At 42.8% G+C, this 27562-nt stretch overlaps 1 protein-coding gene across 4 annotated transcripts in view; it reads right to left on the bottom strand.

The window, feature by feature from the left end:
* Window positions 1–27562, bottom strand: part of IKZF2 (IKAROS family zinc finger 2) — a 217892-nt gene that overhangs the window by 73269 nt on the left and 117061 nt on the right. For 2 of the 4 annotated variants that reach the window (XM_029069849.2, XM_029069850.2), the window contains one exon: window positions 4634–4900. In XM_029069849.2, coding sequence (XP_028925682.1) covers window positions 4634–4900 — 267 coding nt within the window. Of the gene's footprint in view, window positions 1–4633; window positions 4901–10129; window positions 10249–27562 lie in introns of those variants that run through there. The other 2 variants (XM_029069853.2, XM_029069852.2) reach the window with 2 other exon arrangements.

Below are 27562 nucleotides of genomic sequence, written 5' to 3'. Positions count from 1 at the left end.
GTGGACCTGCCACACCTTCCGCTGAATCTATTGGAGAGTTTCAGCAGATTCAGTACTGTGAACACAGGTGGCCGGCAGCTGGAAAGACCAGCCATTAGACAGCCCTGTCATACTATTTAACCAGAAGCAGAGCTAGACAAGAAGGAACTTGCCCAGAGTCATCCTGAAGAGTCCAGTTAAATCTAGATGAATTATCGACCAAAGCCAACTGACCAATTGCCTCCAATATGTGACACATGCCAAAAACATGAGGTAGTTACATATATGTTTTTACTTACACACACACACCCCCACCCCCACCCCCCAATTCTGTTTTAGGGAAGCCCAACTAAAATACAATATACAGAGTGCTCCAGGGTTAAATGAAACACAGTCTGCAACAACAAACCAACATAAGGATGAAACTTAGCTATTGTAAATCCCAATGTACACAATACGCTAACAGTTTAGCTGAAAGCTGCAGGCCCATAAAGGGTCAAAACTCAGGAGAATATAAATTCCACTTCATTACTTTTGTCATCTTAAAACTAATTTGTTTTTGCCAAATACCTAACTTTATAAGAAGTATCCCTACTTCTTCCCTCTCCTGAATAACCCCTAGTGAAGAGTGCCCGGCATATCCGATGACAAATATTACCTGACTGTTTTATTAAAATAATAATACCAGACAGTTACTAAGACACTGGAAGCAGCATCTCAATCTTTATGACATTCAATGTAAGATTTTAAAAGTTTAAGAGATAAAAAAAGTGGAGAAGGAAGTGCATTGATCTGCCCTCTCCAGGTGTGACTTGAGTTGGGTGTTCATAGATCACTCTCCAATTTCAATCCTAGAAAATGATTCACTAAATTAAAAATGAAAAGCTACCTTCAGGGAGTTTTTGGCCTGAGGATATTACCTGGGCTCTTCAAATCAATTTGTATATATCTGAATTTCTGGAATGCAACTGTCAATCAAAACTGATTAAGAGAAGATGGGCCATTTATACAAATTAACTTTAGAGTGTCATTTAAACTCTATTTTTGATGTTTGCTTTCTGGGCAGGTGGGAGGGAGGAAGTGAGGACTTAAGTAAAACTCAAAATATGTAAACCCAAGCAAACCTTTCCTTCTCAAAGCGGCAGATGGAAAGATAAGGATGCTCAGAAAATATTAATAAGCTGGGTCATCATAAATAGATGCCAGAACACTCAAAGCAATGCACGTCAATTCTAAACTGTCACCTTTAATATCATCTAGTGGGCTACCCAACTGGGTGGCTCAAAAGAAGACTAATAATTCTGAGCAGATGTTTAATGGTTTGATTGATTAGGTTGTTACAGAATATCCATTTATTATTATGTATATCACCTTGTCACAGGACCAGACTACAAAGGTCTTTCAGAAGAGTGTCCACTCTTCCCTCTCATTGTCAGGACTACGATCTTAACATAAGGTTCAATTAAACGTTTGTCGCTAATTCTGTGGTAATTTGTGTCCACTCTACCCTTTTATTGTCAGGACTATGATCTTAACATAAGGTTTCAATTAAACTTTTGTTGCTAATTCTTTGGTAATTCTGACTGCAAGCCCCATGTAAGGCAGGAACAGTGACTGAGCTACTTATAGTGTATGTACCCCAGTGCTTGACATATAGTAAGGACTTAAATATTATTATGTTTTCTCTACGGTTGGATCCTTGACCAAATATAAATTTGCAATACTTTAGGTACTATGTACTAGACTAGTCAGTTTTTAACAGGCTGTGGCTAGAAGTCAAGCACAACACGAGTTACTAACAAAGGTATTATGTCTACATAGTGATGAACACTTTTATGACCTGATAAAATCCTTGAATTTTCAGAGAAGCAGAACTGCCTAGTGGACAGATAGATCACTGGCCTGGAAATCAGAGGAACCTGGTTTCTAATACTGGCTCCACCACGTGTCTGCTGTGTGACCTTGGGCAAACACTTCACTTCTCTGTGCCTCGGTTACATCATCTGTGAAATGGCGACTAAGTCTCTGAGCTCCATGTGAGACGTAGACTGTGTCCAACCTGATAAGCTTGTAGCTACTACCCCAGCACTTAGAACAGTTGAGAAGCAGCGTGGCTCAGTGGAAAGAGCACGGGCTTTGGAGTCAGAGGTCATGAGTTCGAATCCCAGCTCTGCCACTTGTCAGCTGTGTGACAAGTCACTTAACTTCTCTGTGCCTCAGTTACCTCATCTGTAAAATGGGGATTAAGACTGTGAGCCCCACGTGGGACATCCTGATTCCCTGTGTCTACCCCAGCGCTTAGAACAGTGCTCGGCACATAGTAAGTGCTTAACAAATACCAACATTATTATTATTATTAACAGTGCTTGGCACATAGTAAGTGCTTAACAAATACCATAAAAAACACAAAACAAATCAAAAACACTCGCCCTAACTAGTAATTCTAATTGGAACTCTTCAACCAATTGCACATCAACTATGAAAGTTACTCCTTCATTTCAGCTTTCTATTTTCTGTTCTCAATTTGGCAAAGGAAAAAAGTCATTAAAGAAGCTCTCCCTTCTGAGAGTTTTTGGGCTTATATCATTCCCGAGGTTCCAAATCAATTTCTATTAGACTGAACTTCTGGAAGGCAATTGGTAATCAAAGTTGCTAAAGAGAAGACAGATTATTTACAAGAATTAACTTTAGAAAACCCTATAAATTCTATTTTTGTGGTTTGCTTTTGGGGGGAGGGGGAGGAAATAAAAGCTTAAGTAAAGCTCAAAATGAATAAACCCAAGGAAAGCTTCTCTTCTCGAAGTGGCAGATACCCATTCTACTGAGTTACAGTCACTCATAAAGGCTAATACTTGGGAAATAAAAACTTTTGGCTAGCACTGGTCTTGAATCACTGTCTTCTGTCTGAATTGTAATAATAATAATGATAATAACCATGGGCAAGTCACTTCGCTTCTCTGTGCCTGTTACCTCATCTGTAGAATGGAGATTGAGACTGTGAGCCCCATGTGGGACAGGGAAGGTGTCCAAACTGATTTGCTTTGTATCTATCCCAGTGCTTAGTACAGTGCCCTGGTACATAGAAAATGCCTAAAAAATACCATAATTATTATTATTACTAATCATTATTATTATCATTACTATCACCATTCTCTGCTTCACTGCCTTACACCATCCCAATCCAGAACAGTTATGCCTGGAAACCAATACGAAACTCTGAGTACCTTATGGGCAGGAAACCTGTCTACCAATAAATATCGATTAAATTGATCGACTGAAAACTGCAGCCCATCTTACTTCCACGATCATGTATCTAAAAGGGAAGAAGTCTCCTATGATTATCCAGAAATCTAACTTTTACAAATGCTTGGTTTTGGGTAAATTTTCAAATCAAAAGAGCACAGAGTTACAATGTCTTCGATTGCTTTTTTTTTTTTCTGGTGGGCAGGGGGAACGATGGAGAAGGAAGTGGGTAGATAAACCACATATCCTGTGCACTCAGAAGCTGAATTCATTAAGCCAATCTGTACCCATGTACTGGACTACAGCTCCCCAAACAATGTGAGGCTGTGTAATGGTGCAGGGTAGGAGGGTTTTTCTGCCATTTTGAAAACCTTGGCAAGAGTATCAGTACATGGCAGCTGACATTCTCAGGGCCCCAGATGGGTATCACACGCAGCCACACAAGCTGAAGGGACTGATGGGTGAACGAGGATGGAGATAGGGCATCCATCCACAAATGGCTGGGTTTACCTCCGACTGGGCTATTACAATTAGTTTGCTCTTTTATGGTATTTGTTTAAGACCTTACTATGTGCCGGGCACTGAACTAAGCGCTGGGGTAGTAGCTAAAGCTAATCAGGTTGGACATGGTCCATGTCCCACATGGGGCTCACAGTTTTAATCCCCACTGTTATTGTTATGCAATTCTGGAATCTACATTAACCCTTTCAGACCAGCTGGGAACTACTTCACTACACCAGGCACTCTGAGGGATCAGCTTACACAATCTTCCTCATCGTGTTGGGTAGGTACGATTTATGTAACAGGTTCCCCCATTAAAGTGAGATGCCTTGTTCTCATTTTCCTGGGAAATCTCTTTCCCAGATCTGCTTCCTTACTATAATGTTCCTATAATGCCAGTGTATCCAAGGCCAAACTGTTCACTGTGCTCCAGCATCAGTAAAAGCTGAGAAGCCCAGACAAGATTCACAAGAGATTTTTATAAAACAAAGGTAAACATGACTCAGGCTTAAATAAAACTTCCTAGTACATTTCATCACAAACGCTACACTACTAAGGCCACAAATCTCTCCTTGGGATAATTTCAAAGTGCCTGTTAATAAAGACATATCTGCCACATAATGAATCTATGTATTCTACTGGCTTGGAACTGTTGCGATCTGGTTGTTGCATTTAACACAATGGAAACTGAATTCCCAATGTCTTTTACTGAGTGACTATTCAGATCGGAAGGCTGAGAGCCAAGATCAGGACTGCTTTCTGCTTACCACCTGAGTTCTGGAAAAAAAAAAAAAGCAGTATCCCCACCCGCCACTGCCACGCTTGAATCACAAAGACAAGAGAATAGCGGTCAGGTAATATCAACATCAGATGCCACAGGCAGTCACCAGGTTTTCTTTCAGCTGCTTACCAGTGTGGCTCCTTTTATGTACCATAAGCACATTGGGCCCAATGCAAACCATGCCACAGACGTCACATTTCAGTTTACCATTCGGAAGCCGGATTCCTCCCTCTCCTTGAAGCTCCTGGACCTTTCTGTTGTCTGCCACCTCGTTGCTCTCAATGAGGGGTTCTTCCAGGCTGCTTCCTTCATCGTGGCCTCTGATCCCTTCTTCCCGGCTGCGGGGTTTCCTGTCAGACTCCTCATCACTTTGCATTTCTAGCTTTACTGAATTTGCTGAAAGTTAAAGGAAAAAAAGAAATATTTAGTTTGGTGCATATCGACTGAATGAAATACCTGCTCCCACCTCCTTTATCCCAACTGGCCACGCAGAGATATAACTGTTCGATGACCAGTATGTTATTTGGAACAGAAGGTCATCAATAGGGGAATGAATTTACCACCTAATTCACACATTATCATTATCATTACTACTACTACTAATAAAAAACAATATTCATTAAGTGTCTACCGTATGTCAAGCATTGAGGGTAGATAGAATATAATCAGCTACAGTCCCTGTCCCAAAGGGTGAGGGAGATCAATGCTTAATCTGCACATTGTAAGCGCTCAATGAATACCAATGACTGATAGATTGATCTCCATTTAACTAATGAGGAACCTGAGACCCAGAGAAGTTAAGTGGTTTGCCCCAGATGACACAGCAGGCAAGTGGCAGAGCTGGGATTAGAACCCAGGTCTCCTGACTCCAAGGTCCACACTCTTTTTACTACACAATGCTGCTTCTCAGCATTCCTTAGCACCTTCATTCTTTCCAATAAGGGTATCATCTGCCCAATTCACAGAGAAGGAAGTTAAGAAACCATGACTGTGCCAATTAATGCCCAGCTAGGATTAATGCACTTAGCCTGCACTCTTGGTCTATTGTTCAACCACTGAACCATCCTGATTCCAATGACGATATGAACCTCACTTGCCTTGCTTCCAACTTCAGTACTTGTGACAACATGCTCCAAAACAGAGAGGGGGCACTTCTCTGTGAGAAGTGATTTGGTCCTGAATGTGCCTGGCTCATTTGAAGGCACTCTGGCAGGTCAAAGTTCCAAAAATTCAATGAACCGACAAGAGGGATGGGGGCTGGGGGAGTAGAAGACTGGAGCGTGTTTGATTTTCTGTTCATTTGTTGGGCACTAACAAGCCATTATGTGAGAACACATTAGCTTTGTATTCAAAGTAATCCAGTTCCTTCCATCTGCTCACCAGAAAGCAGGGGAAGATAAGCGGGACGGGACATAGTTTGAATGCACACACTTGTGATGATTCAGAAACTTAATGCTTCTTGTTTGTGGCTCTTGGATCACGCTACTCTAAAGTTTGAATTTTGCTGGTTGTATGGGTATCAGTTTGGGAATCTTTAATTAAGAAAGAAGTTAAAATAAACTTTAAAATGGGAGGAGACTTTTCTAGTTGATCTCTTCAAGAAAAAGGGTTCAAATAAATCGGTATAAAAATTACAAAATATAGGAGATGAAAAGTCTTTTCATTGAAAGAAAGTGTTTTTTCATTGGGATTTAATAAAATTTAGTGAGGTCCCATTGAAGGCAGAAGAATTAGATGCTGTGGGAAAATTAACTAAACAAGATAGGGTATACACCCTCAAGGTATTTTTATTCTAATGGGACAAAGAGGGCTAACATAAATTTATAAATCCAAGAAGACAAAAACTGGCCAGTGGTAGCAATATGGAACATAGATGCAAACAATAAAAGCATAATTGATATGACACCAAAGGAATATTTTCACTGAAATTCTCATGTTGTAAAGCATTAAAGGTAAATTAAGGTACATCATCTTTGGATCTTCCATCTGATTTTCCCCTAAATTCTTTCCTTTCCACTTGATCATCTCCTGTAAAACCTACGCTCAGACTGCTTCATGCCAGGCTGGATAGACAACAACAATAAGAAGAATAATTTTGGTATTTAAGTGCTTACTATGTGTTAAGCAAAATACGAAGTACAAGATAATCAGGTTATACACAGTCCTGTCCCACGTGGGGCTCAGAATCTAAGTAGGAGGGAGAACAGGTACTGAATCTTCACTTTGCTGATGAGGGAACTGAGGCACAGAGAAGTTAAGTGACTTGCCTGAAGTCATACAACCAGCAAATGGCAGAGTCAGAATTAGAATCCAGGTCCTCTGACTCCCCGGCCCGTGCTCTTTCCACTAGGCTTACCTTGCTGCTTGGACTACTTTAATCTTCTCCACTCATCCTCCCTGCCTCCAACTCACCGTTTCTGTTCCTAGAAAAATCTCTGGGACCCAAACAACCTCCTTCATCCACTCTCCAGTGGCTCTACATCAACCTCCCAATTCAGGATAACTCCTTCCCCTGACTCCACTCTATCTAACATCCCCTGACCTCTCACACCCCTGCTCTCTAGGGTTCTGGAAGACCAGGGGGTGGCAGGCTGGAAAACTCTTCTCCCCACCACTGTTCTCCTCAGCCAGAGTTCACTTTCCCAGGAACTAGTATGCACTCCTGTCCCAGATACCTCCATGGGAACATTTGCCTATGGTAGGACCTGCGAACAACATCAGAGGAAAAGGCAGGTATGAGGATAAGGGAATAAAGGTGGCTCATTCCACCGCTTCACCCTGAAACCCAGACTCATTAGTGTGTTTGTCCTGGCAGCTGCCTCTCTTGCCCAGTACTTATAATAATGATAATAATAATGATGGCATTTGCTAAGTGTTTACTATGTGCCAAGCACTGTTCTAAGCACTGGGGTAGATACAAGGTTATCAGGTTGTCCCACGTGGGGCTCACGGTCTTAATCCCCATTTTACAGATGAAGTAACTGAGGCACAGAGAAGCGAAGTGACTTGCTCGAAGTCACAAAGCTGACTAGTGGTGGAGCTGGAATTCGAACCCATGACCTCTGACTCTCAAGCCCTTCTTCTTACCACTAAGCCACACTGCTTCTCCATAGCAACCCCCACGTTCCCCCAGCTTTGCTTCATCCGGGTACGTCTTTCACTCTTTTCCCCAGATCTGACTCACTCTCCTGCCTTTCCTTCCCACAAGGCTTACTTATCCTTTCAAAGACTCAGTTTAAAATTAATCTCTCCTCTAGAAGGTCCCCCTGATGACCAGGAAGGCCAACTTTTCAATTTGGGCATGGGTGAAATTGGATGGAGCACTGTGGGAGTTGGGGATTAGGATCAGAATTCTGAAAGGGCAGACTGGAGAAGAGGAAATGGGAGGATGGCAGGGAGGAAAAGATGGGGAAAAGGAGGAAAAGAAGTGGGGAAGGGATCAGAAAGGAAATGGTCGCAACCTCCCTGCCAGTTGGATGGCCACTCGCCTGGGTTTACACAGAACAGGCCAGTTTGCAGCTTATCTGTCCCCGGCTGGGCAAGGAATTGGCATTGGGTGCCATTATCTCTCCCACCACTCCTGCCACCGAGTACCAAGCATCAGAAGTTGCACCTTCAGGGACCTACAACAGGAACACAAAGGTCCTGGAGAATGTGTCCTGTGTCTGAGGGAGTGAAGCGTCAGTGTCTTCCCCCCTCAGAAATCTTTAGATTCAGAAATCCCCGGCGTTCTTCTGCAATAGGATAAAGGTAACAGCATTCTGTTACTATCTGTGGCCGATATTCTCACCCAAGGTTACACCCCTGGTCCCACTCCCCATGGGAACGAGCCACCCTTTCACCTTTCTCTACCTAGACTGCCCCTTTCTAAAGGGGGACTCTAGGAATGAGATGGGGGTCATAGCACTGGAACCACTTTGGCAGCTACTGTTGATCCACTTCCCAGCCAAGAGCTCACTGCTGCTGCCACATAGACAGCATTAGCTCTGGCAAGGAGAGGCCAGCTGAGGTGGACTTGATGGCCTTCTTCTGGCAGTGGCAGCAGCAGAAGCTCTGGGCCAGAAAGCAGAGAGGAGTTGTTTGGTTTAAACAGCTCCAGTAGTGCTTCTGTAGCTTCCGCTTGTCCCGGGCGGATCACAGCTGCCTGAAGTGACCGAGGGTGAGGTGGGAAGAAAGCTCATCCTCAAGGGTCTTAGGGCTAAGGACGAGAGGCACCTCTGGAGTGACCTCAGAGATCAGTATGGTGATAGAAACCATGGCAGAAGCAAACCAGGCCTTGCAACCTTCCAGCATGGTGGGGAAAGATGACACCGACATCTTGGCTCCATCTTTGATTCTCTCCCCCTCCCAGAGCTGGGGTGAGCTAGATATGGATGCTCACTCTGTCCAAAAATCATCCGCTTTTGAGAAATCTCATGGGAGTGGAAATCTCATGGGAGTGTTGACCTCTCCCCACCTGCAGGCAGGCCCCATGACTATTATTAATTACTATGCTCCCCTTTTACACCCAAGAGTCTACTCTGGAATACATACCTCAACATCAGTTTAAGAGAGCTTTAAGAACTCTGAAGAGAGTTTACATTTGCCCATCTTGTATTATGTGGACAAAATAGAACAAATCAGTAATTCTTTTCAAAGCCAGACCTTTTACAGGCAAAAAAATGCACAGGATTTTCCCTATCCTTTATAGTGTCCAAACAGCCTCTTTGTGTAATTCATTGTAATGACTGCCCCTGGGTTTTCCCCAACCCCCAACCAATACCCTATAGAGGCTAAACTCTTCATGGATAGGGATCATTTCTACCAACACCATTGTACTCTTCTCTTGCAAGTGCCTAGTACAGTGCTCAGCACACAATAATTTATTCATTCAATCATATTCATTGAGCATTTGTTGTTTGCAAAGCACCTTAATAAGCGCTTGGGAGAGTACAATATAACAATAAACAGAAACATTCCCTTACCACAACGAGCTTACAGTCTAGAGGGGGAGACAGACACTAAGCACTCGATTATTGCCTATTATTGACTGACTCTGACTCCACAAAAGTTAAATTGTTAGTTTTTCTGCTCTTAGCCAAAGCTATGTTTCACACTCCCAAGGAATGAGAAGGATTTCTAGTTTTTGTTTGAGCTTTTATTTTTCAGGAATAATGGGAGCAATAAAGGTAGATTATTAAAACTAATCTATTTATTGAGTGCATACTGTGAGCCGAGCAATAAACAAGAGGCTCGGGAGAGAACCATACAGTAGAAGTGGTAGATAGGTTCCTTTCACACAAGGAGCAGCATGGACTAATGGAAAGAGTAAGGGGGGAATCAGAGGACTTGGGTTCTAATTTTGGCTCTGCCACCTGTCTCTTGTGTGACTTTGGGCAAGTCACTTCACTTCTCCATGCCTCAATTTTGTCTTCTGTGAAATGGGGACTAAATCCTCCTCCATCTGATTTAGACTGAGCTGCAAGTGGGATAGGGACTGTGTCCAAACTGATTATTTTGTATCTACCCCAGTGCTTAGTACAGTGCCTGGTACATAATAAGCACTTAACAAGTATCACAGTCTAGTGGGGAAAGAAACATTAATATAAATTACTGATAGGGAAATGGGAGAAAAAAATCATACACCTGGAAAATGAAGATGGCACTTAATTCATCCGATTCCAAGTCCAGGAACTGTATTTAATTTTCAGAAGAGCACAACACTAAGAAGTTTTTGGTTGGTGTTGCAACATTAAATCATTACTTCATCCCTAGGGTAAACGTAATAGGGACAACAAAACAACAGATCAAACACCAGGAAAATGTGATTTTCTAATCACTAGTTTCTGAAATAGAGACTGTAGAAGTAAAAGCACTTTGCAGGAAATTAACTACATATTATCAACGAAACTATCTTTGTATATAAAACATAAGTTATGAAATACATAGTATGCTCTTTATCACACACGTACACACACACACAGCTATTCTCTGTATTAAAAGATGCCATTAATAATGGTGAGATCCTATCCATGTATGGATGTTATATTGGACTTTGTAAGGAAAGGGAGAGTCCCACCAATAATAGGTCATGCACTTTAATCATAACACATTTGAAAAAATACCTCCGTCTATAAAAAGCATACATGTAAATAAAAGTTCACCCATGGATAAGACATACTAAAACATTTTGGAGAGGGCATTTTTGTTTCCCTATACTATAAAGTAGGTCATACAAACACATGAACATATAATAATGTAATATATGATATAATATAATAATGATTAATTGTGTTATTGTTAAGCTCTGCGTACATGTCAAGCATCAATCATACTAAGCACTGGGGTTGATCCAAGATAGAATTGGACAGAGTCTCTGTCCCACATGGGTATCACAGTCTACTACTGAAGCCCCATTTTAAAGAGGTGGAAATTGAGACATAGAGAAGTTAAGTGATTTTGTCAAAGGTGACTCAGATTGCAAGTGGCAGGGTCAGGATTAGAGCCCGGGGACCTGTTTCTTAAGGCAGTGCTCTTTCCACTAAGCTTCACTGCTTCACACATGTATGAATATATGTGTTGGTTGAGTTTCAAGGAGAGAAGTCACAAATAACCTGAGGCAATGATGAAGAGCTGATGGTCCTCATGACCAAGGAATAATATTGCTCATATTTGTATTTACACTGAAATAGAAATCTTCAACCTAAGTATATTGGCCCATTTTCTTTTAAAGAAGGGCTCAGATTTTTAAAGAGCATAGGAGTCCATTTTTCAAACATTTTTAAGGTTTCCAATATATTCAGCCAAGGTGATTTGTAAGGATGAGTAAACTGATAAATGTCCACACAAATATACTTTCTGGTCCCGAATGAATTGTTCTGTAGCCTTGGGCATGTTATTTCAGCTTTTCCCCCCATCTGTAAAATTGAGGAAATACTTTGAGAAAAACTGAGAAGAGCAACAAGTGAACGCTTAAAAATATTTTGGGCTACATGGATGTAGACACAGAAATGACAGAAAATAATTGTTAAAAATATTATATGCAAAAATATACCTGTATGTGTAAATCTTATCTGGGTAATATTTAAACGATATCTTTTTCAAAAATTTCCCTCTGTTCTCATATTGAAAAGAGTGTGCTGGACAGATCATATCCGACAGATAATTGCCGTCCCTGACTAAACCCTCCTCTCTTCTCCCACTCCCTTCTGCACCGCTCTTACTTGCTCCTTCATTCACCCTCCCTCCCATCCCCACAGCATATATGTTTATATCTATAATGTATTTATTTACCTATTTATTGATTTATGTCTGTCTCCCCCTTTAGACTATGAGCTCATTGTGGGCAGGAATGTGTGTGTTTGTTGTTATACTGTACTGTCCCAAGCACTTAGCACAGTGCTTTGCACATAGAAAGTGCTCAATATAAATATGATTGAATGACTGAATGACGTTTTTAGCAAGCAGCCTACTTGGAGCAGGGTGGACTAAAGGATATGGCCTGTGTTAAAGAGATGTGACAACATAATGGATTTTAATATTAATGCCAATAAAGGCCTTTTTTTGGCATCAATCCACACTTTGAATAAAAAATTCCAAAGCTCAGTGATCTATAGCCCTGCTCTCTCCTTCCCTGCAACCTTGTTCATTCATTCAATGGTATTTACTGAGCACTTACTGTTCATTCATTCATTCAATAGTATTTATTGAGCGCTTACTATGTGCAGAGCACTGTACTAAGCGCTTGGGATGAACAAGTCGGCAACAGATAGCGATTTGTGCAGAGTACTGTACTAAGCACTTGGGAGACCACAATACAACAGTAAACACATGCACTCCTGCCCACAATGAGCTTATAGTCTAGAGGGGCTTGCACTTCCTTCTACCTTTGGGACATCTCCTAGGTGCCAATACCTCAAACTAAACATGAACTCCTTATCATCCTATCAAACCCTGTACACCCCGTGTCTTCCCTATCACTGTAGACCACACCATTATCCTCCCTATTTCACTAGTCCCTAACCTTGGTGTTATCCTAGCCTCATCTCTCTCATTCCACCCACATATCCAATCTGTCACCAAATCCTGTCAGTTCTACCTTCACGACATTGCTAAGACCTATAATAATAATAATGTTGGTATTTGTTAAGCGCTTACTATGTGCAGAGCACTGTTCTAAGCGCTGGGGTAGACACAGGGGAATCAGGTTGTCCCACGTGGGGCTCATAGTCTTAATCCCCATTTTCCAGATGAGGTAACTGTGGCACAGAGAAGTGAAGTGACTTGCCCACAGTCACACAGCTGACAAGTGGAAGAGCCGGGATTTGAACCCATGACCTCTGACTCCAAAGCCCGTGCTCTTACCACTGAGCAACGCTGCTTCTCTACCCATCCATCCTCTCCATCCAAACTGCTTTCATTCTTATCCAAGCACTTATCCTATCCTGCTTTGACTGCTGCAGCTGCCTCTTTGCTGACCTTCTGGCCTCCTGTCTCTCCCCACTTCAATCCACACTTCTCTCTGCTGCACGGATCATTTATCAACAAAAACATTCAGTCCGTGACTCCCCACTCCTCAAGAACCTCCAATGACTGTCCATCCACCACAACATCTGACTCCTTACTGTTGGTTTTAAAACACTCAATAAGCTCGCCCCATCCTACCTCACCTCACTGATCTCCTACTACAGCCCAGCCTGTATAGTCTCCTCCTCTAGTGCCAGCTTACTCACCCAATTGTCTGTCTTGCTGCCAACTCCTTTTCCACATCCTCCCCTCAGTGTGGACCTCCTACCCCTCCCATATATGCTAGACCATCACCTATGTCTCCACCTTCAAAGCATTATTAAGGTCACATCTCCTCCAAGAGGCCTTCCCCAAATAAGCCCTCTTTTCCCCGGCTTGCTCTCTTTTGGGTTAGTTATGGATTTGGATCTGTGACCTGCGGACATTTGATATTCACCCCACCCCCAACCCCACTGCACTTAGGTACATATCTTTATACATTATAAATTACTTATTTACCCATATTAATGTCTGTCTCTCCCTCTAGACTGGAAGTTTGTTTTGGGAAGGGAATAGAGCACAGGCCTGGGGAACAAAAACACCTGGATTCTAATCCCAGCTCCTCCATTTGTCTGCTGTGTGACACTGGGCAAGTCACTTAACTTCTGTGGACTTCTGTTACCTCGTCTGTCCAATGGGGACAAAGACTGTGTGAGTCCATGTGGGACATCGAATCTGTCCAACCTGGCTAGCCTGTATCTACCCCAGTGCTCAGAACAGTGCCTGGCAAATAGTAAGCGATTAACAAATACCATTAAAAAATTATGTTGTATTGTACTTTCCCGAGCATGTAGTACAGTGCTCTGCACATTGTAAGCTGTCAATACCAGTGATTGATTTAATGATTGTAGAATTCTGGGATTGGACCTAACACCAGTTCACACTATGTGCGAACTCAACAGCTGGGCTTGCCATATATCTGACTGTGAGCAGAATGAAATAATTTTGAAAATCTGGACTGATACCAAAAACAACCTCTTCAGGCCCTCTCATTATTTCATTTTTGTTTGACAATACTATTGCAACCATTCAGTTGGTATGTTGGCTTGAAATGGGTTACTTTTCTGCCCTAGCCTGTGTTAGACAACAGATGAGGCTGTAACACATCTGTCACATTGCTGCCCTTGCTAAAGATGGCTAAAGCTATCTGTACGGCTAACATGCTAGACGTTCCTAAATCTTTAAGGATTCTCATTTGACTTTATAATGGAGTAGAAATGTGTTACTGGCTGAAATTATCAAAGAAATCACTAGTCCCTGCCTGGACCATGGCCCAGTCAAAGGAATTTTCCTTGGCCACTCCCTGACAGTATCAAAACTGACATCTTAGAAGTGACTAAGCACTCTTTTTTACCTAAACTGCACTGGGATACTGATGGAAAAATGAATACCACATAGTCCCACACAGTTCTTATGCCTCTATCAATCAATTATACTTCCTGAGTTCTTACTGTGTGCACAACACTGTACTAAGGGCTTGGGAGATTACAATATAACAATATAATTCCCTACCCACAGCAAGCTTAACGTTTAGAGGGGGAGACAGACATTAATATAAATGAATTACTGAAACGTATAGAAGTGTTGCAGGGTTGAGGAGCACAGGGAATAAAGGGACCAAATCAGGGTGACAGAAGAGAGTGGGAGAAAAAGAAATGAGGGATTAGACAGGGAAAGCCTCTTGGAAGAGATGTGCCTTCAATAAGGCTTTGAAAGGAGGGAGAGTAATTGACAGATATGAAGAGGGAGGGCCTTCCTTGCCAGAGGCAGGATGTGGGCGAGAGGTTGGCAGAGATATGGATGTGATGGAGGTATAGTGAGAAGGTTGGCAATACAGGAGCAAAGAGAATGGGCTGGGTTGTAACAGGAGAGTAGTGAGGTGAGGTAGGAGGGGGCAAAGTGATTGAGTGCTTTAAAGCTGACGGTAAGGAATTTCTGTTGGATGTGGAGGTGGAAGGGCAACCACTGGACAATCTTGAGGAGTGGTGGAAACATAGACTGAACCACTTTGTAGAAAACTGATCAGGGCCGTAGAGAGAGACAGGAGGCAGGGCGGTCTTCAAGGAGACTGACACAGCAATCAAGGTAGGATAGGATAGGTTAATCCACCAGGATTAACCTGGTGGCAGTTTGGATGGAGAGGCAAGGGCAGATTTTAGCAATGTGAAAGGTGAACTGACAGGATGTAGTGATAGACTGAATATGTTTATTGAATGAAAGAGAGAAGTCAAGGATAATGCCAAGATTATGGGCTTTTGAGAGAGGAAGGATGGTGGTGATGTCTACATTGACAAAGGAAGGGCTTGGGTGGGAAGATAAGGAATTATGCTTTGGACATGCTTAAGTTTTAGGTGATGGCAGGACATCCAAGTAGAGATGTCTTGAAGGCAGGAAGAAATATGAGACTGCAGAGAGGGAAAGAGGAGATGTATATTTGGGAATCTTCTCCAAAGAGGTGGTAGTAGAAGACAGTGGAGTGAATGAGTTCTTCAAGAGAGTGAGGAATAATGAAAAATATAAGAGGGCCCAGAAAGGAACCTTGGAGGACACACACAGTTAGGAGGTGGGAGGCAGGGGAGGAGTCAGCCAAACAGATTGAGAATGATTAGCTAGAGAGACAAGAGGATAACCAGAGAGGACACTGTCGGTGAAGCCCATGTTGGATAATGTTTTCAGAAGAGGATGGGTCGACAGTGTCAAAGGCAACTGAGAGGTCGAGGAGGATTAGGATGGAGTAGAGGCCATTGGATTTGGCAAGAAATTCATTTGTTCATTCATTCAATTGTATTTACTGAGTGCTTACTCTGTGCAGAACACCGTACTAAGTGCTTAGGAGAGTACAACGGTCACATTCCCTGACCACAACGAGCTTACAGTCTAGCAGGGGAAGACAGACATCAATACAAATAAATAAAATTACAGATATGTACATAAATGCTATGGGGCTGGGAGGGGGGGAAGAGCAAAGGGAGCAAGTCAGGGCAATGCAAAAGGGAGTAGAAGATGAGGAAGAGGGGCTTGATCTGGGAAGGTCTGTTGGAGATGAGGTGCCGTCAATATAGATTTGAAGGGGGAAGAGTAATGGTCTGTCGGATTTGATGAGGGAAGGAGCTCCAGGCCAGAGGCAGGATGTGGGCCAAGGGTCGACAGCGAGAAAGCTAAGATCGAGGCACAGTGAGAAGGTTAGCACTAAAAGAGCAAAGAGTATAGGCTGGGTTGTAGAAGGAGAGAAGCAAGGTAAGGTTGGAGAGAGCAAGCTGATGGAGTGCTTTAAAGGCAATTATGTGGAGTTTTTATTTGATGTGAAGGTGGATGGGCAATCACCGGAGTTTTTTGAGGAGTGGGGAAACTAGGTCTGAACGTTTTTGTAGAAAAATGATCAGGGCAGCAGAGTGAAGCATAGACTGGAGTGGGGAGAGACAGGAGGCTGGGAGGTCAGCAAGGAGGCCAATGCAGTAATCCAGGAAGGATAGGATGAGTGGCGGTATTAACATGGTAGTAGTTTGGACAGAGAGGAAAGGTCGGATTTCAACGATGTCATGACCGACAGGATTTGGTGATGGATTGAATACATGGGTTGAATGACAGAGACGAGTCAAGGATAATGCCAAGGTTATGGGCTTGTGAGACAGGAAGGATTGTGGTGCCATCTACAACGATGGGAAAGTCAGGGGGAGGACAGGTTTTGGTTGGGACAATAAGGAACTCTATTTTGTTTTGAGGTGATGGGAAGACATCCAAGAACAGATGTCTTGAAGGCAGAAGGAGATGCGAGACTGGAAGTGGGAGAGAGAGCAGGACTGGCGATGAAGAATTGGGTATCATCCGTATAGAGGTGGCAGTTGAGGTCATGGGAGCGAATGAGTTCTCCAAGGTAGTGAGAGGGTGGTTTCTGTGTAATGAAGGGGACTGAAGCCAGATTGGAGGTGGTGAAGGGGAGAACTGGAGGAGAGGACCTTGAGACAATGGGGGTAGACAACTTGTTCAAAGCATTTGGAAAGGAATGGTAGGAGGAAGATGGGGCGATAACTGGAGGCAGCTGTGGGGTCAAGGGAGGGGTTTCTTTAGGATAGAAGAGACATGAGCATTTTGGAAAAGCAGTGAGGAAGAAGTTACTGGAGAGTGAGCAGTTGAATATGGCAGTCAGGGAAGGAAGAAAGAGGGGGCAAGTGGTTTGATAAGGTGAGAAGGGATGGGGTTTGATGAGCAGGTGGAGGGGTGGATTTTGAGAGAAGGCAGGCAATCTCCTCTTGAGATACTGCTTGGAAAGATGGAAGAGTTGAAGGGGCATGAGGATGGAGGGACTGGAGAGATTTTAGGGAGATCACACCTCATAGTTTCAATTTTCTCAATTAAGTGGCCAGGTCATTAGGGGCAAGATATAGGGAAGATGGATGGAGGGTGTTGCAGAGGGAGTTAAATGTCTGGAACAACTGGTGAGGGCAGTGGGCATGGACAGACCTAAGGTGAATGAGATCTGCCTGATATCAATAAATATTCAACATCTATAACTACAAATAACCATTACCTCAAAAAACTCCCTATCCTCTCTTATCCACTTAGTACAGTGATCATATTACCCCTTTTTCACTTCATAAAAAATAACAAGTTGGCATAGTCCCTTGAGGAATAACCACTGAAGATAGTGACAGATTCAACTAAGCTGTAAGTATGGTTGACCAAAATAACCACACCAAATACATTTGGGATCATTGATGGTATTACATGGCAGAGACTTAAAATTACCCCCAGATGTTAAAAAAATTATTCTATAGAAGTTCCCTATGGAAGACAGTTATTTGACTTTAGATATCATTTCAGTGTTGCTGTTGATCACAACTGGTGATGAGCTAAAGGGAAGTTTTATTTCTACTACCTTCTCCTTAATTACGAATGGATAAAACGAATACCTGCAAAGTCTTTGCAAGATATTAATATATTTCACTTTTAGTTTATCCTGAAAAGAAGTGGTCAACTGCTAACAGGAATCATTAGCCAGGATATTCCTCTTAAAGTCTAGGAAAATCAGAGACAGATGAAGAAGATTACACTCTGTTTTGCCAATTCACTTTTCTACAATAAAATAAGGCTTCCCAAAGTAAAAATCACCATTAATCTTCTATTTCTTTGTATTAGAACTAATGATAGATATTCTCCCAGAGATCTCAGGAATCTTTATGAACTTGAATTTTCACTGTTGTAGGACAGAATTTTCTACATTTCCTAGAGATAAAGAAGTCAAAATCCAGAGAGCAAAAGGCTAGATGCAAAACACCCAACAAGTGAGAAATAAAATCACAATTATGGAGAGTACTCGATTTAAAATGTTTCACATTGAGATAAACGGTACCTATGATTTTTCTAAATTTCCACCATATTTCAGCTTTATGAGACTCGCCAGCTGAGGGACCAGGAAGCTACATGATTTGCCCAAGGTCAGATGAAAGACATGTAGCTGAGCCAGAATTAGAACTCGGGTCCTCTGACTTGCGGACTCGTGCACTTTCAGGTAGGCCATGCTGCTTCCCACACAGGGGAAATAAAGGTAAATGAGAAAATGATTTGAAAGTTGAGATGAGGAGCAGGGAACACAAAATTGCAAGAGGACAGAGGAGTGGAAAGGGAAATGCAGGGGCTCAGAGAAAGGGGTGGTTACCAGGCAGAGTTGATATATTCATTTTATTTCCAACAAAGCAAAAGACATTTATCCTATGACAGAACCTCTGCCACTCAGTATAAATATATTTTTGTAACTGTATTACTTCCCTGTAATAATGATACTAATGATGATATTTGTTAAACTCTTACTTTGGGTCAAGGGCTGTTCTAAATGCTGGAATAGATACAAATTAATCAGGCCGGACACAGTCCTTGGCCCACATGGGGCTCCCAGGCTGAGTAGGAAGGAGATATCTGAAGAAGAGGGAGAGGTCTAAGGAGGGAGATAACTAAGGAGGAGGGAGTTAATCTATAATTGACTGTCATACATCATGATAATTTTGATAAAAGTAATGTATCAGGAACTGATCACTCATTTATAACACTCTTCCTATTAGAATTTATTAAGCACTTAACATGTTCCAGGATCAATATTGAGTGTTGGGGTAGATACATACTAATCAGGTTGGACACAGTCCATGTCCCACATGGGGATCGCAGTCAATCTCCACTTTACGGATGAGGTAACTGAGGCACAGAGAGATTACATAATTTGCCTAAGGTCACAGAGCAAACTGTGGATCTGGGATTAGAACCCAGGTCCATGGTCTATCCACAAGACCATGCTGTTTCTCACAATAGAGTCTGATTTAGGTTATGTTTACGATGCAGTTTTCAGGAATCAATTGTGATGAAAATCTGATGACTCTCTGCATCATTCATATTACTAGAAAACTGAATTATGGCCTTTGACCACCTTCATTGTTTCTAACCCTGATTTTTACTCCAAATCAACAATTAAATGAATTTGCTTAGGAGCATCTAATTTAAATGGCTTTGATTTGCATAATCCAAATAATACAGATTTTCTCATTCCCACTCTAGTATGAAAAAATCTGTTTTTAGACTTTGGGAGACTCATAAATTCTTAAATGGTATTTTTAAGTGATTATACCATGTGTGAAGCACTGTATTAAGAGAGGCAGCATGGCCTATTGGAAAGAGCATGGGCCTGAGAGTCAGAGGAGCTGGGTTCTAATCCTGGCTCTGCCACTTGCCTGCTGTTTGACATTGGGCAAGTTACTTAAATTTTCCATGCCTCAGTTACCTCAACTATAAACAGGGCTAAAGACTGTGAGTCCTATATGGGACAGGGACGGTGTCCAATCTGATTATCTTGAACTACCCCAGCATTTAGTACAGTGCCTGGCACACTATAAGTGCTTAACAAATACCATTTAAAAACAATCAAACAAAAATGTTAATCAGGTCAGACACACTCCCAGTTCCCCATGGGGCTCACAGTCTAAGTAGGAATTAAGAACAGGTACTGACTCCTCATTTTGCAGTGGAGGCAACCAAGGCACAGAGAAGTTAAGTGACTTGCCCAAGGTTACACAGCAAGTGAATGATGGAGCCAGGATTAGAACCCAGGTCCTCTGGCTCCCAAGCTTGTACTTTATCAATTAGGCCAGATCTTTGTGAAATATGACTTAAATCATGAGAGTTTCCATTTGGTTTATCTGAGAGAAAATTTACTGGTTTCCTGGGATAAAAATATCTTCAAGGGCAGAATCATGTCTTTTCAGTTTATGGCATTCTCCCAAACATGTACTACAGTGCTCTTCACACATTATTCAATAAATAAATTAAATGAAAGAGAAACATGTTAATTCAATTAAAGGTTGGTAGTTTTTTAAGGGATTGCAACAGAAGTGGCCAATATTAGGTGACTATTGTAAGATATCTCAAATGAAATGAAAAGATTCATTCATTCAATAGTATTTATTGAGCGCTTACTATGTGCAGAGCACTGTACTAAGCGCTTGGAATGAACAAGTTGGAAACAGATAGCGACAGTCCCTGCTGTTTGACGGGCTTACGGTCTAATAGGGGGAGACAGACAGACAAGAACAATGGCAATAAATAGAGTCAAGGGGAAGAACATTTCGTAAAAACAATAGCAACTAAATAGAATCAAGGCGATGTACATTTCATTAACAAAATAAATAGGGTAATGAAAATATATACAGTTGAGCAGACGAGTACAGTGCTGAGGGGATGGGAAGGTAGAGGGGGAGGAGCAGAGGGAAATGGGGGGCAAAGAGGGCTTAGCTGTGGAGAGGTGAAGGGGGGCGGTAGAGGGAGTAGAGGGAGAAGGGGAGCTCAGTCTGGGAAGGCCTCTTGAAGGAGGTGAGTTTTAAGTAGGGTTTTGAAGAGGGGAAGAGAATTAGTTTGGCGGAGGTGAGGAGGGAGGGCATTGCAGGACCGTGGGAGGACATGGCCCAGGGGTCGACGGTGGGATAGGCGAGACCGAGGGACGGTGAGGAGGTGGGCGGCAGAGGAGCGGAGCGTGCGGGGTGGGCGGTAGAAAGAGAGAAGGGAGGAGAGGTAGGAAGGGGCAAGGTGATGGAGAGCCTTGAAGCCTAGAGTGAGGAGTTTTTGTTTGGAGCGGAGGTCGATAGGCAACCACTGGAGTTGTTTAAGAAGGGGAGTGACATGCCCAGATCGTTTCTGCAGGAAGATGAGCCGGGCAGCGGAGTGAAGAAGAGACTGGAGTGGGGCGAGAGAGGAGGAAGGGAGATCAGAGAGAAGGCCGACACAGTAGTCTAGCCGGGATATAACGAAAGCCCGTAGCAGTAAGGTAGCCGTTTGGGTGGAGAGGAAAGGGCGGATCTTAGCAATATTGTAAAGGTGAAACTGGCAGGTCTCGGTAACGGATCGGATGTGTGGGGTGAATGAGAGAGACGAGTCAAGGATGACACCGAGATTGCGGGCCTGAGAGATGGGAAGGATGGTTGTGCCATCCACGGTGATAGGGAAGTCTGGGAGAGGACCGGGCTTGAGGGGGGACAATGAGGAGCTCAGTCTTGCTCAGGTTGAGTTTTAGGTGGTGGGCCGACATCCAGGTGGAGACATCCTGGAGGCAGGAGGAGATGCAAGCTTGAAGGGAGGAGGAGAGGACAGGGGCGGAGATGTAGATCTGCGTGTCATCTGCGTAGAGATGGTAGTCAAAGCCCTGAGAGCAAATGAGTTCACCAAGGGAGTGAGTGTAAATGGAGAACAGAAGAGGGCCAAGAACTGACCCTTGAGGAACTCCAACAGTTAAAGGATGGGAGGGGGAGGAGGCGCCTGCGAAGGAGACCGAGAATGACCGGCCAGAGAGATAAGAGGAGAACCAGGAGAGGACGGAGTCCGTGAAGCCAAGGTGAGATAAGGTTTGGAGAAGGAGGGGATGGTCGACAGTGTCAAAGGCAGCAGAGAGGTCAAGGAGGATCAGAATGGAGTAGGAGTCATTGGATTTGGCAAGAAGGAGGTCACGGGTGACCTTAGAGAGAACAGTCTCGGTAGAGTGGAGGGGACGGAAGCCAGATTGGAGGGGGTCCAGGAGAGAATGGGAGTTAAGGAATTCTAAGCAGCGATTGTAGATGACTCGTTCTAGGATTTTGGAAAGGAAGGGTAGTAGGGAGATAGGGCAATAACTGATGATAAAGATGATAAAGTGATGATAAACTGATGATAACTGATGATAAAGATGTCATTAGTAATGAAAAGAACGTACTTAGATATAACTAAACAGCTTTTTTAAGGTATTTCTCTATAGGAATCAACTGGAAGTCTTCTTTTTCTCTTTTGGTCAAGAATGGATTAATTCAGTACATGATAAGGTCCTAATACGTTGTAGAGGTGTATATTCTTGGTACTTTTTAAGTGAGAATTCAAGAGGATACTTCAAAGGGTGTTATCAGTTGGGAGAACCAAAGTTTTCAACTTCATCTCAGTTCCCCGAAATGGTGTCATGTTGTGCTAATTGAATCAATACGTCCATGCAGTAATTTGATAAAAGTTTTTTCTGAGCTAATATGTGCCTCATTTAAACTTCAGATACAATGAAGGCAATGAAAGTGATTTAAATGATGTTAACAGCATAGCAGCTGTTTAAATCATGTGTTAGGAGTTCAAGCTGCATCCCAAACATGTGACAGAGGCTTAATTACTACTGACAATTTGCCAGCAATATAGATCATACAAGTAAAACAATCACCACATGAAAACATTATTTTAGGAAGGAAAAGCAATAACACTTTTCAGGCTTCTAAGGATTCATATATGATTTGAATGATTTTAGTCTTTCATTATATTGGTCAGATCTATGTCACCTCAATCTAGCTCATTCCTATCCCTCATTCTGTGCTCTCCCCATCCCTCCACCCCACAATCCTATAAAAATGCAGCTATGGAACCGCCGCTCACTCATGGGCAAACTTCCATTCATTATATTGTACTCTTCCAAGTGCTTACTACAGTGTCTTGCACACAGTAAGTGCTCAATAAATATGATTAAATGAATCTTCTTTCCAGGCTCCCCTCATCTTTGCCTTCACTGAGGCACAAGAGTTTCTCCCCTCTCATGCTCTCCTGAGGGAGACTCATCTTCTCCTATCCTCACTAGATTGTAAGCTTCCTGCATTGTACTCTCCCGGATGCTTAATACAGTGCTCTGTACACAGGAAATGCAAAATAAAGAGTTGGAAGGACCTGGCTTCTAATCCTACCTCCTCCACTTGTCTGCTGTGTGACCTTGTGCAAGTCACTTCACTTCTATAGACCTCAAACAGCCGGAAAATGGGGATTAAGACTGTGAGCCCCATGTGGAACATGAATTGTATCCAACCTGATTACTCTGTATCTTCCCCAGTGCTTAGAACAGTGCCTGGCACATAGTAAGTGCTTAACAAATACCATTAAAAAAAAAAATGCCATTAGTTGATGGATTGATGACTCGGCCTACTCCTTGCCTCTCAAGGCCACTTTGGTATCATCCTTCCTTCCTGCATCCTTCTCCTTCTCTTCCTTTGAGTCCACATCAGCCACACACTTCAAATACTAGTTAAAGTCATTTGCTGTCCTCTTTGCCCTGATTTCGGGACTTTCTACAATTTTCTGAGCAATTTTGATGCTTTTCTCCTCTCCTTCTCTTCCCATTTACTCTGGAGACTACACATAAATGTCAATGTTCCCAGTGACTTTCCAGGCCACAGCTTCCCCTCAGTCCTCCAATTCTACAACCACCTACTCTACCTCCACCTCACCCACTCATCAACTTGTACACATATTGACTTTCCGTATCACTAGTCACTGTACCATTTCTAACCTCACCAATACCGACAATGATAACTGTGGTATTTGTTAAGGGCTTACGATGTGCCAAGCACTGTCCTAACCCCTGGGCTGGATTCAATACAATCAGAACAGATCAGTGTCGGTCCCACATGGGGCTCACTGTGCAAGAGGGAGGGAGAATGGGTATATCTTGTTTTTTTTTTACAGATGAGGAAACTGAGGCACAGAGAATTTAAGTGACTTGTCCAAGGTCACACAGCAGTCCAGTCGCAGACTTGGGATTAGAACCCAGGACTCGGAGTCTCAGTTCTGTGTTCTTTCCACCAGGCCATGCTGCTTCCCAACTGCTCTGCACACAGTGATCACACATTAATTCCATTGATTCATTGACTTAACCAAGTCTGAATTATCACTATTAGATGACAATCTCCTAACCCACCTTCTCTCCCACAAGATCACTTCCTGCAAAATGGTCCTCTCTCTCACACAAAAACCTCAATCTCAGGACCCCCTCTCCCAAGTCATCATGACCCCTTGGACCCTCTACTAAACCTCATTCTTGATGCACAGTATACACCTTCAATTTCACCATCTCTACCAAACTCAACTCCCTTATCCCTCTGGCTCCATCACCTTGCAACCATAAATTACTGTCACAGTGAGCTACTTCCACTACTATACTCCCATTCCAGAGCCCTGGTGACAGAACTTCAGACAGTCGACTGAGTTTGGCCACCTCAAATTAATCCATATTTGCTCTAACTCTGCCCTCTCTTCCACATGGCAATGTTACTTCTTGCTCCACCTCCCCTGGCCTAAACCACCACAAATGGTTTCACTCCATTAACTCCTTCCTGAAACTCCCAATGTCCCCACTCCCTCCTCTTGCCCCGATGACCTTTCTAGTAACTTCAATGACAAAAACTGAATCCAAGGTTGGTGAATGCCTCCTAGTCTTCCCCTCACCTCCTCTGCTCCCTCCCACCCACACAGCCTTCTTAGTTGTCTCTCAAGAGGAGAGCTGCAGCCTTTCCAAATCTACCAGCTTGACCTTTGCCTATAACCCCATCTCTTCACACCTTACAAAATCACATAGGCCCAATGTTTTTCCCTTCCTGACTGCCATCACTGACAGCTCACTTTAAGATGAAGCCTTCCTCTCTGCCTTCACACATACCCTCATCTCACCTCTCCTAAAAATACTTTCTCAGTGCCCCATTTGAACCTTCCACCTACTTCCCTATAGCTCTCCATACATTTATGACCTAACTCCTGAAACAGGCGATATACACCTGCCATCTCCATTTCCTCTCTTCTCACTCCCTTCTTGACCTTCTACAGTCTAGTTTCTGCTGAATTAACTCTACCGAGAATGTAATCTTCAAAGTCATCAATGACCTCCTCCTTTCTAAATCTAATGAGCTTTGTCCTAATTCTCTTTGTCCTCTCACTTGCCTTAAATATTGTGGACCATTCCCCTCTCTTGGGAATATTCTCACCTTAGTATACAACTTCAGCTACATTTCAGAGATATGAATGCCACACTTCATAAAAATTGTATTTTTTTCTCACTGATTTAAAGGTATCTCATTTTTCTTATTCAAACTCTTCAATAAATATTTGTTTGGGGGCTGAAACCACACATGAGAAGGTCCAACCCTGGGGAACAAGAATGAAAAAGGGATGCTTATAACAGATGTTTGCGTTTCACTTTGTACACTAGGAATTCTGGCAATTCTCTGTTCCCCCTATCATTAAAGCCCATCTGACATCCCAGGAGTTCTTTTTGATTAATAGATTTTTCTCCCTACTCTCTGCCCCATCGACTACCACCTATAACAATGGTATTATTGAGTGATCACTGGGTGCAGATCACTGTATTAAGCACATGGAAAAATACAACAGAGTTGATAGACAAGTTCCACTCCCTATAGGACTCATGGATATGAGTCTATTACTTCTTCCCATGAGATTTATCACAGCATCTAAGCAAAGAGTTAGATACAATATGAGTAGATCAGACACAACCACTGTTCCACATGGGGTATACAATCAAAAGGGCAGGGAGAGCAGGTATCTAATCCCCATTTTTAAAGATGAAGCTGAGGTACAGGGAAGTTAAGTGACTTGCCTAAGGTCAAACAGCAGACAAGTGACTATATGACCTTAGACTGTGAGCTCCATGTGGCTCAGGAACTGTGCACCACCTGATGAACATATCTAGAACAGTGCTTGACCATAGTATGCACTTATAAAATAGAATTAAAAGAGAAAAAAAGCGGCAGAGCCAGGCTACAGCTCAGGTTTTCCGACTTTCAGGCCTGTATTCATTTCCCTAGGCTTTGGAGATGAAACAGAGCAGAGGGAAAATGAGAGAACCAAACACCAAATTAATCAGAGTGCCATGGCAGGTGAGTAATGGAAAGGTGCAGCAGCATCATAAGAAACACCATGGGACCAAAATAAAGGGAAGTCAATCTGCATTATCCCAGAAACAATTAGGACACTAGATCTGGTGTGGTCTATCTCTAGAGAGAAAGTTAGGGATGCTAACGACAATATATCCCTAACAATGAAGACCACTGCTATGGTCCATCAAGAGGACAATCGAGGAGCAGAGTAGGCTAGTGGGTAGAGCACGGGCCTGGGAGTCAGAGGACCTAGGTTCTAATCTTGAATTCTGCGATTGGTATGCTGTGTGATCTTGGGGAAGTCATTTAACTTCCTCTGCACCTCAGTTACCACATCTCTAAAATGGGGATTAAGACCGAGATCTACTTGGGACATGGACTGTATCCAACCTGATTAGCTTGTATCTACCCTAGCACTTAGTACAGTGCCTGGCACATAGGAAGCACTTAAGAAATTCCCTAAAAAAAGGAAGACACATGCCCAAGTGAGTTTCCATCGCATGATTTCCCCAAACATTCTTGCTTGACACTGTTGGAGACAGAATACTGACCTGAAGGGGTCTTGGGTCTGACCCAGGAACGTTACTGCTTTCAATCAGAAAGCAGATACCATTAACTGGGAAAAGGCCTGAACAACAAATATTCAGGAAACTGAAATCAAAGAGCTTGTTCAAATCATGGTTGGAAAACAAGCTGCTCTGAGAGGGAAAAAAAAGGAAACCACCTTAGGAGGAAGTGAACAAACTTGTTTGGGAGTGGTTTCACACAGCCAATGCTACAGGCCTCCTTATTAGCGAAACTTCAATTCAATGGAAAGCAAGAGAGTTGGCTAAATGTTGAAAAAGAGGGCGATTGCAGGATGAGCAATTGGATGACTTGAATGGTTTCGCAAACATCACATCGAGTTTTGTTCAGGGTGTGAAGAGAGTGGGGCGGTCAACTCACATAAACCTAACGACTTGAAAGAATGATCTGAGTCCACTGGAGGTTCATTCATTCATTCATTCATTCAATCATATTAATTGAGCGCTTATTGTGTGCAGAGCACTGTACTAAGCACTTGGAAAGTACAATTCGGCAATAGATAGAGACAATCCCTACCCAACAGGGTCACAGTCTAGAAGCGGGGAGACAGATGATAAAACAAAACATGTAGACAGGCATCAATAGCATCAATGTAAATAAATAGAATAAATAAATAGGTTGTTTCCTACCTACCAGTTCAGTGAAATGGGATGTTTCCTCACAAGGCCTTAATAGGCCAGTAAGGGACAAATAATCACAATAACAGTGATAGGACTATTCACTAGTACTTAATAAA

This window comes from Ornithorhynchus anatinus, chromosome 7 (assembly GCF_004115215.2).
Source record: "Ornithorhynchus anatinus isolate Pmale09 chromosome 7, mOrnAna1.pri.v4, whole genome shotgun sequence".
Taxonomy (NCBI): domain Eukaryota; kingdom Metazoa; phylum Chordata; class Mammalia; order Monotremata; family Ornithorhynchidae; genus Ornithorhynchus; species Ornithorhynchus anatinus.
This window is presented reverse-complemented; position numbering and strand designations above follow the sequence as displayed.